The 15,918-nt window shown below is 44.1% G+C and overlaps 3 protein-coding genes across 3 annotated transcripts; 1 reads left to right on the top strand and 2 right to left on the bottom strand.

The window, feature by feature from the left end:
• Positions 1-941: 941 nt before the first annotated feature.
• LOC128707860 (dnaJ homolog subfamily B member 14-like) lies at positions 942-2,093 on the top strand. Its single transcript, XM_053802819.1, has one exon. The coding sequence runs from the start codon at positions 942-944 to the stop codon at positions 2,091-2,093; it is 1,152 nt and encodes a 383-aa protein (XP_053658794.1).
• A 2,282-nt stretch (positions 2,094-4,375) lies between these two features.
• On the bottom strand, positions 4,376-6,706 carry LOC128719969 (cytochrome P450 4d2-like). The gene is made up of 4 exons (XM_053813612.1): positions 6,547-6,706; positions 5,430-5,883; positions 4,795-5,357; positions 4,376-4,716 (listed from the first exon to the last, which is right to left on the bottom strand). The coding sequence occupies exons 1-4, from the start codon at positions 6,704-6,706 to the stop codon at positions 4,376-4,378; spliced, it is 1,518 nt and encodes a 505-aa protein (XP_053669587.1).
• A 4,709-nt stretch (positions 6,707-11,415) lies between these two features.
• On the bottom strand, positions 11,416-12,891 carry LOC128709930 (FMRFamide receptor-like). Its single transcript, XM_053804965.1, has one exon. It carries the CDS (start codon positions 12,889-12,891, stop codon positions 11,416-11,418), a length of 1,476 nt encoding a protein of 491 aa, XP_053660940.1.
• Positions 12,892-15,918: the final 3,027 nt, after the last annotated feature.

Here is a 15,918-nt window from a genome sequence, read left to right as displayed (position 1 = left end):
TTTTACATGGTACATACATGTTAAGCAATATTTATCATCTGTGTAAGCAAAAAAAAAAGTTTAACATTGTTAATAATGTAAGGGTAAAATAACTTCAATTTTAAGAAAATAGTAAACATTATAAAAAATAGTTCTATAAGATCGTATTTGTATTTGTTAAAGTATAAAACCATTTGTTGTTAAGTTTAAATTATTGTATCAATTAAAGTATTTGACCAGTTGCTAGATTTAAATTTATACTTAAAGTTTTGCTCTTATAATAGATGTTAAGACACACTGCTTTATTTGTTAGTTATTCAGGTTAAAAAATTCAGTACGAATTTTAAAAATATACAAATATTTTTTTTCCGAAGCAAAATTTACAGTGTACACTACGGTAACCAACAAAACCGAGAAAAGACATACCGCTACATGGCTGTACAGTTCTACAGCCTGCACTATAAACATAACTGTTGCGCGAAGGAAAAAAACAACACATCTTGTTTATCTTTGACACATCCCAGTGAACCAAAAGTATTATTTATTGGTGCAAAGAATTTTGATTGCTTAGAATTGAATTCATAACACTCAAATTGTGTCCGTAAAAGATTTTAAGACGATCTTAGCATTAGCCTACACTGGCAGGTGTTCGTAAAAGTCTGGCCAAGTCTAGAAAGGACGTGGAAGTGTTTGCCCATGTGATCAACTTGAACGAGGAACGAAATGACGACTTCTTGTAACTGATGTAATTATTATCGATTTTTTGTATTGTTATCCGTGTGTCTGCTTACACGATTTGTATGCCCTTTAGCAGCCATTGGATTACGGACACGTGTACCGATAAGCTTCTAGTCACGTTTGGAAGGAAGACTAATCGCATCGTGACGGCTTAAACACACACCATTGAATAAAAGGTAGCTGTAAATCGTCCCTAAAATAAGACCTACAGCGCAACAACAACCATGGAGATGAACAAGGAGCAGGCTAAACGGTGCATCGAGTTGGCAACTTTTGCCCTGAAAATGGGTAATTTAGAGAAAGCGGAAAAGTTTTTGAAAAAATCCCAAAATCTGTACCCGTTGGCTGAGGCGAAAGAACTGCTGAAGCAGATGAGGGCGGCCGGATATAAACCTAGCACAGGAACTGCGACTGGTGCCGGTGGGACAGCGAATGGTGCATCTGCCGCCCGCAAACGTCCGGTCAATCGGGAGGACGAAAACCCGGCGGAACCAAAGCTGAACGTTGATTACACCCAGGAACAAGCGGACGCGGTTAAGCGCGTCCAGAAGAGTAAAGACTTTTACGAAGTGTTGAAAGTGTCGAAGGAAGCTACTGATTCCGAGATAAGGAAATGCTACAAGAAGCACGCATTGCAGCTGCATCCGGACAAAAACAAAGCACCAGGCGCGATGGAAGCGTTCAAATCGCTCGGCAACGCGGTAGAAACGTTAACCGATCCGCAAAAACGGAAAGCGTATGATCTGTACCGTATCACTGGGAGCGGATCGTCGGGCACGCGGACGCGAACACCGAACGGTGGCTACACTTACGGTCAGAACAGGTTCAACTTCCAGTCCGACTTCGACACGGGTATGGACCCGAACAATCTGTTCAACATGTTCTTCGGAGGTGGTTTCCCGCAGCAGCAGCAACAGCATCAGCAGCACCATTACTATCGTACTCGTACCGGGCGTACCTCACAGTATGACGACCGGAACGTTAGTCAACCGAGTCTTATTTTTGGCATGATCTTGTGTTTTATCGTCATTTCGCTTATGTCGACTTTCTTCGCCTCCGATCCGGTGTACAGTTTGCAGCAGACGGGAAAATTTTCGGTCGAACGGCGTACACTCAATCTGAAGATACCGTACTACGTGAAGAACAATTTCCTAAGCGAATATCAGGGCACTTTGGCGCGGCTCGAGCACTCGGTTGAGGAAGAGTATGTGACGTACATGAAGCGAGCCTGTAGCAACGAACGGACGTATCGGGATGCAATGATCGGCCGGGCAAAGAGCTTTGGCAGCCGGGCACAGTTTCAGCAGGCACAGCAGCTTAAGATGCCGTCGTGTGAGGCACTATATCGTTTGGGCATCGGTGTGGTACAGTACTAAGGTGCATCCGTAAGTTGAATAATATAGTAAGGATTGCGAAAAAGCTATCGAACCAAACCGAGACATTCATTTTGTTTTTCATTTTGTTGGCTTCATCTCGCTTCGTTGCTTCGTACAATCGTTCGATATTTGGTTTAGTTTCCCAACAGTAAGTTAGGCACTATCCCATCAAAAGACACATTACGCAGTATATGTGTTGCCTGTAGGGTTATTCGGGTTAGTTAATGTGTTATTTTTGTACCGGTGAACGCAATAAAACCGATTTAATACGTTAAAAAATGCTCCATTTGTTATCTTTCTTCTTAGCTTAGTATAATATATGGTTGATTGGTGAGAGAATATAGCGAAATAGAAAAGAAACAACCTGTGCTATCTCTTTGCCTAGACGGATTTTGGAATAGAGAGGAACACATTTGTTGTTTTGTTCATTCAAATAATAGTTTTCTTAAAAAAAGGTTAAGTAAAAGTATATTTATCTCTTTTCTTCTTTCTTCTTCTTAAATAGTTCTTCTGTTAATTATTTACATATTGCGTTGAATCTTGTTTCCCAGTGATTAAAATGCTCGGGTTTGCAGTTAAAGTCATCAACTGGGGTCTATTTTTGGTTTCTTTGAAAGTTATAAAGCATTGCACAGATTTCAGTAGAGAGAGTTTTGTTTAGATTCGATTTTAGATTACAGAAGCATGACACGGGATCTCTATTTGATCCGTTATCAATCAGAAAACCGTTAAGAAATAGTCACCACTTACTTGAACTAGAAGATCCTTTACTGTACATGTTCATTTACCTTAGGGTCGGTTATTTAATATTATTGGAACCACCCGATTTATACCCCTGTTCGACGAAGTCATGATCTGGTAGAGGTCGTTAAGTCAGGGAAAAGAATTCACCTTACGCCATTAAATAAAAATGGGTGATAAAATCCAGAAATCTATTCTAATACTGCACGGCTGGTCTTTAACTAAATTCACTTCATCCCTCAATGCAAAACCGTCGATTCCCTTGTTCGGTTGCGGTAGTTTGCTCGATTTTATTGGCTATCATTTTTACGAACCCTCTGCACGGTATTCGAGATGAAACTTTCCAGGCGATGAAGAATGAAATATAGTTTACAATTTTTCTATCGTTTAGTGTATGTTTTGATCAACGAAAATGATGAATCGTAGTTCGTACATGGAGCTTGATAGTCTCATCTCCTTCTTGCCCTTCTAGGATACATAAACCAACTACCGTGACGTTGATTTCAGACGCGAAATATCGCCCGTAGTAGATCGTGAAGTGAAGTGAACTCATAAATTCAACCGTTTTAATGTGCAGCTTTGGAACCAGCTGCATAAGGGGCGACCGTCATTTGAAATGTTTACGGCAAATGTAATTTATTGCAGAAGCGACACGCGTGCACTGTACGCTTCTCCACCTGAGACGTGATGCCGCCAGAAGGACTGTGCATTAATTTATGAACTTTCCGATGTAGTGTGTGAGTGGGTTTGTTTGCTCAGCACCATTATTGCAAACAGGACTCATTGCCGGTGGAGGGTAATTACGTTAATGCGGGAGCTAATTAATTTTTCACGCCCAAAAGGCAACATGGGTACGATTGTCGCGAATTGATTGGTGAAGTGATGGGATTTATTGTATCGCTACACATACACGGTGCGTTTCGTGTGCCGTTGGCAGATCGTTAATTGAATACTGTCCGCTGAACTGGATGGCGTTGGTACATCCTCGGATCGTGGCGTTTTTCGGCGCTGCATTTCGGCGGTCGGTACCTACTTCAATCACACAAACACAGTGTTTTAGTAGCGGTCACAGTCCGGCACCGTTGCTAAGCGGGTGACGTTAAATTTATTAATCATCATTTTTATTGATTGGCTCTGGACGGACACATGGGAGATCGGTACCGGATCCCGAAACCGAAACTGTCACTGAGCGCAGCTGAATAGCCTGGCTCATAATTGATATAAAACGATAATCAATCATGCTTCAAGGACATGAAGAAAATACAGTACTGAGCATGGTGCCGAAAGCCGTCGAGAAGCGCATTTTACTGCCGGGGGTGTCGTAGAGTCGGGGGCCCCTTCAGGAAGGTCTGTTTTGGAGCCGGAAGATACCGGCAGATGAGCATTTGATGAATTGATAGAGCTCTAGCGAGTACTGGGGACAGTTTTGATTACGTTTGGCTTATTCGCATTTATTGCTCATAAATACATATTTACGGCACGGTATCTATGCACCACCACCCATCCATCTCTCCTACCAGTAGTCGTGCGTTTTATTCCCATTACTGTCGGAGTTCAAGTTTCACCTGAATGCCAATATCAGGGCGCAGCACCAGATCAGTCTTTACGCGCAGCTTCGGAAGTGATTCGCCCGGCAGGACGCGGTAGTTTGCAATTAGCTTGATGAGCGAAACCTTCATCTCCATCACTGCGTACCGCTGGCCGATACAGTTCCGGGCCCCAATGCTGAACGGCAGATAGTCAAATGGGCCACGTTTCGATTCGGCATCCTCCGAAAATCGGGACGGATCGAACTGGTTCGGGTTTGGGTAGATCTCCGGATTGCGATGGATCACGTAGATCGGCACCAGGACGTTTTGTCCCGCCGGTACGATCGTGCCATCTGGTGGAGAAATTGCAGGAGAAGCGAAATGAGTGGGAGAAGATTTCTTAGCCACCTTTGAATGCGTTCGGTACTTACTCAGCTCCAAATCTTCTACTAGCGCACGGCCAATTATCCCCACCGGTGGATACATGCGCAAACCTTCCTTCACCACCAGATCGAGGTACTTGAATTCCTGCAGGTTCTGATAGGTAAGCTCAGCCGTTTTATGGTCCTTGCCCAACACCGCCACTATCTCTTCGTACACCCGTTCCTGTACGTCCTGGTTGCGGGCCAGTTCGCAGATGGTGAACGAGATACCGCTGGTTGTTGTGTCGTGGCCCTCGAACATGAATGTATCCACCTCCTCGCGGATGTCCAGATTGCTCAGTGGTTTACCCTCGACCGTCACGTTCAGCAGCAGATCCAGGAAGGTAAGCTTGCGCTTGGAGTACAAATTTTCCTCGTTCAAATCAAATGCGACATTTTCCGACTTCTCCTTGGCCAGCTGTTGGCGCCGACTACGAATCACGTTGTCGGTGAAGTCATGCAACTGCTTGACGACTTTGCGCTGTTCCCAGGCGTTCGGGTGAAACAGGTCGTACAGCATCGGGTACGGTCCGACGATACTGATCGTACGCAGTAGCACCAGAACCGCCATCCTGAGGGGGTGGTTATTGAAAAGACCATTATTATCCAGGATGTGATGAAACTACAACAAGGTGACCACTCACCGCTTTACATTCTGCACGTATTGATTGTCCGGGTTGTGCTGGGCGTCCACCGACGTACCCATGGACGTTTCACAGATGCTGTCCAGTGCCATCAGCGTGACGTAGTCGTAAATGTCAAACTCTTTCCCACCGACATGCTTGCGCAGCAACTTCACCATCGTGTCCGTTTCCTTGTTGAACACGCGCACAAACTGCTCCAAAATCTTGAAGTGAAACGTCGGTGTGATGATCTTGCGGCGCTGGAACCACTTCTCACCGCTCGCAATCAGCAGCCCCGTACCGAGCCACGGTTCGATGAACTGATACAGCAGCGCTTTCTCCGTCTGCTTCGCCAGCAGTACCTTCTCCACATTCTTCCGGCTGGTCATCATTAAGATGGTCCAGTTGAAAAGTGACCACATCATGTAATCCTGTCCATGCTTCTCGTGTAGTGCGACCACGCGTTCAAACACACCTGCGTGTATAGGAAAAAAAAAGTTGCACAAAATCATGACCGATCAGTTATCCACACTCCACTTGCACACTAATCTGTTCGCTACCTTTGCCCTTTCTAACCACGCATGCGATAATTCACTATTGGCGTGTGGTGGTGGGTAAAGCGGGCGGCGTACGATAAGCACAATCCCTGGGGGGTGATTCGTGTCGCTTTTACGGTGTTTACATGCCGTTCCTATCGATAGCCAAACGTGACGGGACAAAAATCAACAGTCGGACCGATTAAGAGGTTAAGCGCATTGGGGTTATGTGTACATCAGGTTGGGGAGATGTAAAAATATCTTTTCTAAGTTCCATTTACGCGATCACCACGCTCCTTTATGGTCTAATGTTGATTAGCTATCAAAGGACGTACTAGGGAACATATTTGTATGAAAGCAACACAAAGCCACGGTCATCAAAGGGTGCTTTCGATGGCTCATGTAATTAGAATGCAAGCACACATGTATGGTTATGCATATTTTATACTAACATCGTCATAGCTTTTTTATAGATTCATAGAGTTTCCGATTTCGGTGAGCCACGAATAATTATGGAGAAGTTAAACCATTCCCCCAATGAACTCACTGGTCCTTGTCCCTTTTTCAATGTGCAACTCCTTCTTTACACTTCTGAAACTCACCGGGAATGTCCAATGTGGCAAACTCGAGCAAATTACCAACCACCGGAAGTGGTTTCGGGCCAGGAAAGTGTTTGTTCATTGTCTGCAGCTTCTTCCGCTGGATCATATGAGTGATCAGCAGATAGACGGCGGCCGCTATAAGAAATGCTTGCAGGATCATGCTGAAGCGTTACAACACAATTATTATTCTCCAACCAGCACTGGTCAACACTTGGCACGTAACTAAGCAGCCTGATGAACGAAGGCGACTGTATTTCTACCGCAATACTACTATTATCGAATCTTATCAAACGAACGCACTGTTTGGATGGAAATCAAAACCCCAAACTTATCACCAATGGGGAAGGGAGATTAGGTTGGAGTGGGGACGGTTGTAAAATTTGGCAAAACAGTGGATTACGAGAATTTCATGGTAATGTTGGTGTTGATGGAAACTCTGGCAGTTATCGTTACCGATGGTGGGATGGGTGAGTACCTTCAGAAAGGTACTTTTTTATCAATTATCTGGCACACGAGATTGGATGCCGGTTATCAAATCGTAATCGTGTCAAATTGATAAAATGCAACTGTCGTTGAACTGAACGTTATCGATAAGTAAAAGTAAACAATTGAATATAAAAATAAATCAATCTCATACATGGAAAAATAATATTACAAAATAATGTATCCAATTACAAATTAATCATCAAAAAACAATAAATAATTAATTAACGAAGAACAAAAATTATGATGAAAAATTGAGAAGAAAAGGTCATAAAAATGATCAAAAATGATCAGAAGTTCCAAAATAGCATTGAAATAGTCGAAATTTCACATTGAAATCATGAGCTATTCAAAAAGATATTCAAAATTATTCATTTTTTTCAGATGTGATGTATAAATATCATTTAATAATCACATAATACATGTATTCAATGTATCTTACTGCAATGAAGATTTCTCAAAAAAATCAAATTAAATTAACTTTTCACAAAATAATTATCATAATGAATCCCTCGTCTTATAGGGTACTAATTAATAATACGTTTATTAAACTTGTTTTTAAATCATTATCCAAGGCTTTACACACGCGCGCTGGAACAGAAAAAACTGTTACCAAGCGTGGGTTAAGAATTCTAATTAGTTGTAAATTTAATTTCCATTTTCAGTAACACACCAAAACCAAGTTAGAACTAACCAACACTAATAAACGCTCGTTAGTCAATTTTACAAATGAGGCGCTATTCTGTAGAACTAAGTTCAAAGTGCAAACCACTTCATCCGGACAACCAGATTTGATTTCTGCCCAGACTGATCCCAAGTGTTGGCCCTTTTGTTTTGGGCCAAGTGTCTGTCTAACGGTCCCGATGCCTCCTCCAGCACGTGGTAGACAATTTCGAACTTACGGCAGCCCGTATTGGACAAAGTTTGTGATGGGAAGTCATTTCCATTTTCCAGGTAACTTACTTAATCGATCGTTGCTGTTGAAGTTTTAGTTCTGCCTAGTACACACAACCGGACCCCCGGGAATTGGGCGCTTCGCAGCACGGAGCACGGAAAATGCAGCTGTAATTAATCAGTCGTACTTGCGAGACGAGTGCTCCTGGGTGAAGACATTGGAGCAAACCCGTAATTTGTACCTCGTTGACGCTGCTTGGCAGCGGCGCTGAGCAATTGGATGGGAATGCACTGTTGTTTCGGAGCACGTAGCGCTTCTAAGTTCTTTCGCTGCTAGAATAGATTGGTGCGCTGCATCAAGAGGAATTGAATTTCTCGCTTTGTTCTCGGAAAATTTGTTTTCCGCGTAAAGGATGTTTTATTTCGACCGTGTTTTGAGAGCGTTCCTAAAGCTTTCTTCCATGCTCGAAACACTTTCCCATTTACACCGTTGATAGGTATCGTAGTGTTTGTTTCCATATCGTACTAGCTACGTCCGCCATCCAGAATGATTTTGTGGGTGTTTGAAATAAATATGTAAGCTTATCTGTTTTTTTGTTTTTTGGTTTGTTTATACATTGAACATATTTACATGATTTGTTTTTGTTTTGTAATAGTTCTTCTCTTCCTCTTTAGTCATCTTTTAAAAAGCAACGGTAATAGTTACAGCAGGTTTGGTATTGTGAATGTGTGTGTGTGTTTTTTTCGCTATTTATATTTTGTTTTTCACTTTTTTCGTTTAATTTAACATTCTTTACGATACTATTTTGATTTTGGTCTTTTCGCTTTCGTTTAATGTTGCTTTTTTTAATGTTTTCAACTATCAATTTCGTGTTTCACCTTTTCCTTTGCATGTTTGCTCTTCTTAACCTTAAATTCTCATGAACCACTCTCACAATACACACTTGTGTGTGTGTGTGTTTGTGTTTTTTTATTTCCACTTTAAAAGTTTGTTCTCTTTATTATTCAAGTGTTGTGCTTTGTTTTTTACTTTTCTTTAAAGAAAGGATTTCGTATGTACAATAGGTAAACAATATTTACAGTAATGATCCGGATGACGCGTCTATTAACGCCCGGTTCTCGATTTTGCGTTATTTATTCCACTACTAATTGAATATTCAAACATGTGTAGGTGCGTTCATTTAGGCGTTACCATCATTATCAGTGTCACTTTCCAACCCACTTTCGGTTGGTGTGTTGTTGAACGTTTAGTTACATTAGCATTTACCCCACGGAACCGCCAATTTTGTAGTTGTTTATAGTTTTTGCTGTAAAACTTAATAACACTTTTCTTTTAGTTAACAGTTTCTGTCGTGATTGACCATGTTGCAGTTTGACAACAAAACGAACAGTTTCAGCAGACAGTTGAATGGATGAGAATTTGAGCGAGCGTGGTTAAACAATATTATAACAAGCTTATTCGCTACGGGATACTAGTGGGAACCTATTGGGACCGTAGTAAACTAGTGAGGTAGATATAAAAACTACGGAACTAAATGGAAACAAATGCAACTACGCAATGCGCTACGTAACCTGATACGTTACAAACGATCCATGAGCAAGGCTCAGCAGGATTGTTTCTCTAGCTCTAGTGTAGGGCCGAGAAGAATTGAAGCTTAAGCAAACCGATGCCGGAGGGATAAATTAGTGCGTCCGCATTATAGCATTACTTCAAAGAAGATTGAGCTCGTGGAATCTGTTCACTTTCACACTACTGTTCATCAAATTGTTGTGCTTGTTCCGAAGGGAACAGAAAAAGCTTCGCGAAGCGACTGATAAAACGCACTCCACTGGCCGGTTGTGACAAATCGTTCCCACCATCGGATCGGTTAGATTAAATCCCGAACCCACCAAAGTGGCTACCCATCGGTTGGTGGCAGGATAGGAGCAAACAAAATGAATAACAAAAAGCTAAATTAAAAACACAAATAAAACGAAAGGAAAAACAATTTCATTCGCAGCACGACACAGCATGCGTCCTTCGCCCAGAGTGGAAAGTGAAAAAAAAAATGCAACCACTTGGAAGCGGAACGAACAGAAACAGGCGATTCAAAGAAGATCGCCCACATCGCTTTTTCCGCCATGACGTTATGTCGATTTTACGCCTTCTGACACTGCGTCCCACTACTTTCCGTTACCGACCAACCGGTGGCGCTGGTGGTGGTGATGGTGCTGATGGAGGATTAAAAGTTTTCCTCCGTGAATCCTATCCAAATCAAATGGGTAGGCAAAGGAAGAAGGTCCGCTTAATGCCGAACAGACTTTTCGTTTCTCTCCGGGCGGGGTTGTTTTTTTTTTTTCTCGGGTTTGTTTATTCGTAGATTTTCCGCAAAAACCCCGTGCCTAGCTTTTGTATGAGGCAACAATTTATTTGGCCCGCTACGGTTGTAAAAGTTGACCAACGTTAAGTGAAAAACGAATGCTCTCACCGGAGAAAGCAATTTAGAGCGGCAATTAGAAAGACGTTTGGCCACGGCGAGGAGTTCTTTGCTTTCGTTTGTTTGTGTTTGAAAAGGGAAAAATTATCAGAGAGCGGTAGTCACTTTTGCAAAGTGATCGAATATCATGCACTAGAAGACAAATAGTAGCTCTTCCAAGTAGATCATTTGTAATTGTGGCTTAACTTATCTACAACGTGTTTTGCTGTGTCCTTCCGGGTGATTTAAAATACAAATTTTAAAGCAAACTTTAACAAAGACCTAATCTATCCTTTGTATCCCCCGCTGTTAAACCACAGCAAGTTTGTCTATCTAAAAAAATACCAATCCCTTTTTGCACGTACGAATGAAACCGAGAAACATTTCCGGCATCATCCGGTTCCCTGCCGGCTGGAGCAACTTTTGATGGTGAGAAATGTGCGCTCATAGCATGGAGTTGGAGCGGGAGCGTTTTTAAAGCCCTGCCAACCCTGCGCATCCCAGGTTCGATTATTACCGTTCGTCAGCATGTCAGCAGGATGTGCTGCGATTGCAGGACGTGCGCCTCATTAATCACAATTAAGCTGGAGCTACCAAGATGTGTTGAAGTGGAACGGCAAAGTGCGAAACTGGTAAGAGACAAAGCAGAAAGCATAATGGAGTACTGCAGGTTGCGGGTAAGTGTGCCAGTAAGCGTTCGCATTGCAAAATGAGAAAATGAAGTGTACTAATTATCGGAGCTTGCGTTTTTGCGTGGTGGCGTTAAAAGGAGTGCAATTTAAAACTCAATTCTCTAAGGGAGTTCTCCTCCGTCCACGGTGTCGACAGGATGTTTGATCGTGTTTCCATCGGACAGTCGCGATGGTGCTTGGACACGCTTTGTCTTTCCTTCCTATTCCAACCGTGTGGCCGTGGGGGACAAATAAAAATCACCACCAGAGACAAACTCCTCACTGGTGTGGTGGTACCACGTAGCCAGGTAAAGAATGGCTACGGATTAAAGCTCGAAACCTCAGTGCTGTTGGTACTGATCCAACTAGAAGCCGGACGACGCCATCATGATTCCCCCGTTGGTACCGTTCTCCCCCCGGGTGCTCCAGTCCGGGAACATCGAGCTGCTGCGCGTGATCGTCGGGGGCTGGGTGATCCGGGGCAGTGTTTCACGCGCCGGGTAATACACGATCGGCCCGGGTGACGGTGCCCGTGTGCTCCGGACCGTTGTCCGTATCGTGCGCATGCTGCAGTTGCTTAGCTTGGTCGAGGTGCTGCGCGTAGTGCCGACCCGCTGGAATCGGCCCGAGTTGCGGTTGCTGGCGTCTCCGTTCGAGAAGGAGCTGTCGTCATGGATAAGACCGTCATCCGGTGATTGGCGGCCGCGGGGTTTGCAAAAAAGCAACAGGAAGATGCGCTTAAACTTCTCGCCGAAGATGACGTAGATGAAGAAGTTCACGCTCGAGTTGATGGTGACGAGCAGGTTGGACACCTTCACCATGTACTCGATGATCACGCTGTAGAACGCCTCGACGATATTGATCATCATGGCGGGCAGATTGCAGAGCAGAAACACGATCACCACGCAGATCAGCATGGTGGCGAGACCGATCTCGCGCTTCTCCGACCGGGACAGTCGCTGCCGTTCCTTGTTTGCCCGCCGCACCTGCCGGTAGATCATCAGGTTGAAAAACGAGATCAAGCTGAACGGTAGAAAGTACACGAAGATCATGTACAGCCAGTGTATGTACACCTTGATGTACGTTTCGTTCGTACGCATGTCGGACGCTTTCACGCAGTAAATGACGAGTCCCGTGTCCGGGTGGGTGGACGAGATGAGTGTCACCTCCCAAAACCGGGGCAGATTGTACAGGATCGAAAAGATCAGTATACCCACCACGTAGAGTCGGGCCCTGCCATACGTGCAGAGGGCGCGGGCCCGCAGCGGATGACAAACGGCCACGTAGCGTTCGAGTGTGACCGTGAGCGTTAGATACACGCTAGCTGTTTGGGCGATCATCGCCAGCGGATAGACGACCAGTGAAATCTTCGGAAAGATCTGATAATGGTAGTAGTACAGGTAACCCGTATGTGGATAGATCGCACACAGCCCGAAGATGAGTACCGAGGTCAGGATCAGCACTGTATCGCAGCGGGCCAACCCAATCAGCAGGTAGTTAATGCTGGAGCGCATCTGCGGCCGTGACAGGATCACCATCGAGAAGATATTTCCCAGGATACCGATTAGTGCGATCACATTCATCACCACACCACTGATCCAGAACTCGAACTCCACCAGCACCTCGTTGGGCAGGTAGTCATCGTAGCAGGAAACGATCGTTAGGATACTTTCGTTGGTGCCAACTATCCGCGCGGTAAGATTACTTCCTATCGCCGACTCTTCCCCAAAGGTGGCGCCACCAGTGCTGCCGCTGCTGCTGCCAACGCCTCCACTACCGCTGCCGCTTCCATTACCGAGCAGAAGGTGATGCACCTCGTAGTCGATGTTCGAGACATTCATGATGTGCGGTCTGTGTGCGGTTCAGCGTGCATGGACACGCATTTGAGTTTATTACGTTCGTACGTGATGCTGTATTCACTATTTTATGTTAGTTTTTCTTTTTTACACTGAGGATTTGAACCGATCGACCAATGTGTCACTGAAGAGGATAGTTCGTTCCATCCCGGTTTTTCGATCATCCGGGACAGGGTTGCTTTTGCTACTTTATGGAGCACTTTTTCGCCGTGCGTTTCCCTTGCTCACTAATGCGCCATACAATCTCACTGTATCCGTGGTACGGCGCCGGCGAAAAATCTCGACCACCAGACCACTTCCAGTGGCGATCTCGTTGCTGTATACATCGTGGCGGTAGGGTTAACTGTGAAATGACGAAACAGAGAGAAGAGAAAAGAAATTGAAGTACGTGCACCATACAGAGCTGATTCCCACTGTTTGCTTTACGCGACGGAAAATTATGGAATTAAACAAGCGTAAAATTAAATCCCTGCTGGAACGAACCCTTGCCGCCAGGGGCAAAGTTACGCGAAGAATCAAGCAGTGTGAAGAAGTAAGAAGCATAAAAACGATTCAGGCATACGTTGTTTTTTCTGCTTCGTTTCGCTCATATCTGTATGGCGTCCGCTTTGTGTACACATTGTGCTCAAGTGTAACCCTAACAGCATGATGGACCGTACAAAAATGGACGTATGATGCTTTCAGAGTGGTAAAGTTTCACGGTGCACTTGGTGAGTCCACCATACATGCCATGAATATTGCGAAAAGAAATAAATGTCAAGTGTATTAAATCGATACATCGCGCTGTACTGCTGCTGCTGTTCACTTCCAGCATATCCGTTCTGGCAACGAGCGAATGCATCGTCCGTTGGCGTGCATTTGAGTTCCTACAAATCCTACCGATACTCACCGGTGGCAGGTTCTGTTTGGATAACGCTATCTGACAAAAAACACTTCCAAATCTGGTTGGATAATGATGATTGTTTTCATTTCAACGTTTAACTTTCATTTCGTTGGAAAAATTATAAATTTCGGATGAAAGATGAATCAAAATGAAGCTTGCTCGGAATAATGCATGAGCGCTAGGGGGTTAAATGAAGCTTTGAAGCATTTGGGTTTGTTTTTAAATAACCACTAAAAAAATGAATGAATGCGCATGTTAAGTACATTGGATACACTTTTTTTTGTTGAAATGCATCCCGAGGACGATGATTATGTCTGTGTTTCAGTGTGCAAAATATTTGTCATCCCCCAACCCCCACTGTTTGTTTCAATCACAATTTTCCTGGAGGTGTGTTTTTTTTTCTGCCCTCCTCCTCACCATTACTCAAAATGCATCTCATTACGCGTGTTTTAAGCGACGTATTTCCGGTGGGTCCGGTTTAACAAAAAAAAAACGAGTAAAATGTGCTAAAAATAAACGAAACGAAATGGGATGGAGACGCCTGGTGGCGGACGGTTAAGCGCTACACCCCTACAGATGTCAGCAAATGGGACGTGAGCAATCGGCAACCGTTGGCTAAACCGTTGATCCGGGGAAAGCAACGGTCGACCCGTGGTGGATTGTGCAACATTAAAGCAGGGAAAAAAAACAACTTGTGCTTAAGCGGCACTTTACGGTGCCATCTCACACCTCACACACCCATCCGCAACTATAAAGCGCCCAGTTTATCATCGCTCAACTGTTTGCCGTGGGGGGGGGGGGGGGGGGGGGGGGTGGATGTTGCAGCTGCTCGTCGTGATGATGAGGATGTTTATTGTCGGTGAGCGAAAGTGTCCAACCCAGTCTGATGGGTTGACATGGCAGAAGCCCGAGAGCGTTACCGTTTTCCGGTGGATGCGATTGTTGCACGTAGTGCACGAACCTCGAAAATGCCGTAGATGATGAATGAAGCGGGATAGGTCGTTACCACTTTAGAGAATAACTTGCAAATATAAGCGCTGTGGTAGCGCGTTCATTTCTTATCTGCTGGCGTTAATGAGAGGTAGCGTTGTTAGCTTTGTTTATCCGCTAGGAGCGTTATAAACGTACGCGAAACACGTAGGATGGCTTCTACTAGCACGGAGTGGCAGTATTTATAATTTGTTTGATCATTTTATTCTCGCATGAAAGGATAAAAGAATAGAATCATATATTTAATAGCATTGCAACAAGTAACTTGATACTACACCCCTCAAAAACTGATAATGAATGAGCTTTTTCCTTTTTAAAAATTTAACATGAGACAACCCGTTCCGGCCGATGTGAGACCATCTTCACAACATTTAACGAGCAACTACGGGTAATGGGATATTGAAGGGTTTTGTATTGTGTCTGAACAGCAAAACAGTTAACTACTAAGCTGTACCGAGCAATAAAAGCTTTGGAATAAAGAGTTTGCTACTCCTGTACAAACCCCTAACAGTGGGACAGACCCCTTTATGGGGGGGGGGGGGGGGATGTTGGTCGGAATCTTCATTTGTGAAAGTACGCCAGTATTGTACTGTTTAACATTCGCTGCTCTTATGCCGTGTGGCTTCGTCTTTGTGCAAATTCAAACCCGGCCAAACGGCACCGTTCTGGTTCGGATGGGGGGAGGGGGGGGGGAGGCCCGCACTTGTAATTTTATTGTCCAAAGTCTCGGTTTGAAGCGTAACGCGTAAATGACCCCCACTGGCTAGCGAACGATGATGAAAGACGGCTCTGTTCGTGTTTTTGTGCAGCCAGTCACTGCTGTCTCTTACTGGCTGATGATTGTTTGACGCACATTTTACGGGGTGGCCAGAACTTGTGGAAGCAAATATATGTCATAATACAGCAGATAGAATATGCATCTGCTGCGGAAGTTTTGTAGCTGGGAGAGCGTAGAAAATACTTCATAAATTTCATGAACGGCGTAAAGTTGCAACCCGTATCGCAAGAGACTGCTGCAATTAGTTATCTGTTTTTGTTTTTTGTTTTAATATTTTACCCAGTTAATAAGTTTTGTAATAAGTTGTTTCGCAAATAGACGACAATTACATCCATCGTTAAACTTGGCTTTTATCTTGTTA

This window comes from Anopheles marshallii, chromosome 2 (genome assembly GCF_943734725.1).
Source record: "Anopheles marshallii chromosome 2, idAnoMarsDA_429_01, whole genome shotgun sequence".
Lineage (NCBI taxonomy): Eukaryota > Metazoa > Arthropoda > Insecta > Diptera > Culicidae > Anopheles > Anopheles marshallii.
This window is presented reverse-complemented; position numbering and strand designations above follow the sequence as displayed.

Bases quoted from the DNA above. Each gene is read 5' to 3' on its own strand.
- LOC128719969 (XM_053813612.1), bottom strand. From the start codon at position 6,706: ATGATCCTGCAAGCATTTCTTATAGCGGCCGCCGTCTATCTGCTGATC. The intron at 5,358-5,429 runs GTGAGTGGTCAC...CCACCCCCTCAG, and splicing joins TACGTGCAGAATGTAAAGCG to GATGGCGGTTCTGGTGCTAC. The intron at 4,717-4,794 runs GTAAGTACCGAA...TTTCTCCACCAG, and splicing joins AGTAGAAGATTTGGAGCTGA to ATGGCACGATCGTACCGGCG.
- LOC128709930 (XM_053804965.1), bottom strand. From the start codon at position 12,891: ATGAATGTCTCGAACATCGACTACGAGGTGCATCACCTTCTGCTCGGT.
- LOC128707860 (XM_053802819.1), top strand. From the start codon at position 942: ATGGAGATGAACAAGGAGCAGGCTAAACGGTGCATCGAGTTGGCAACT.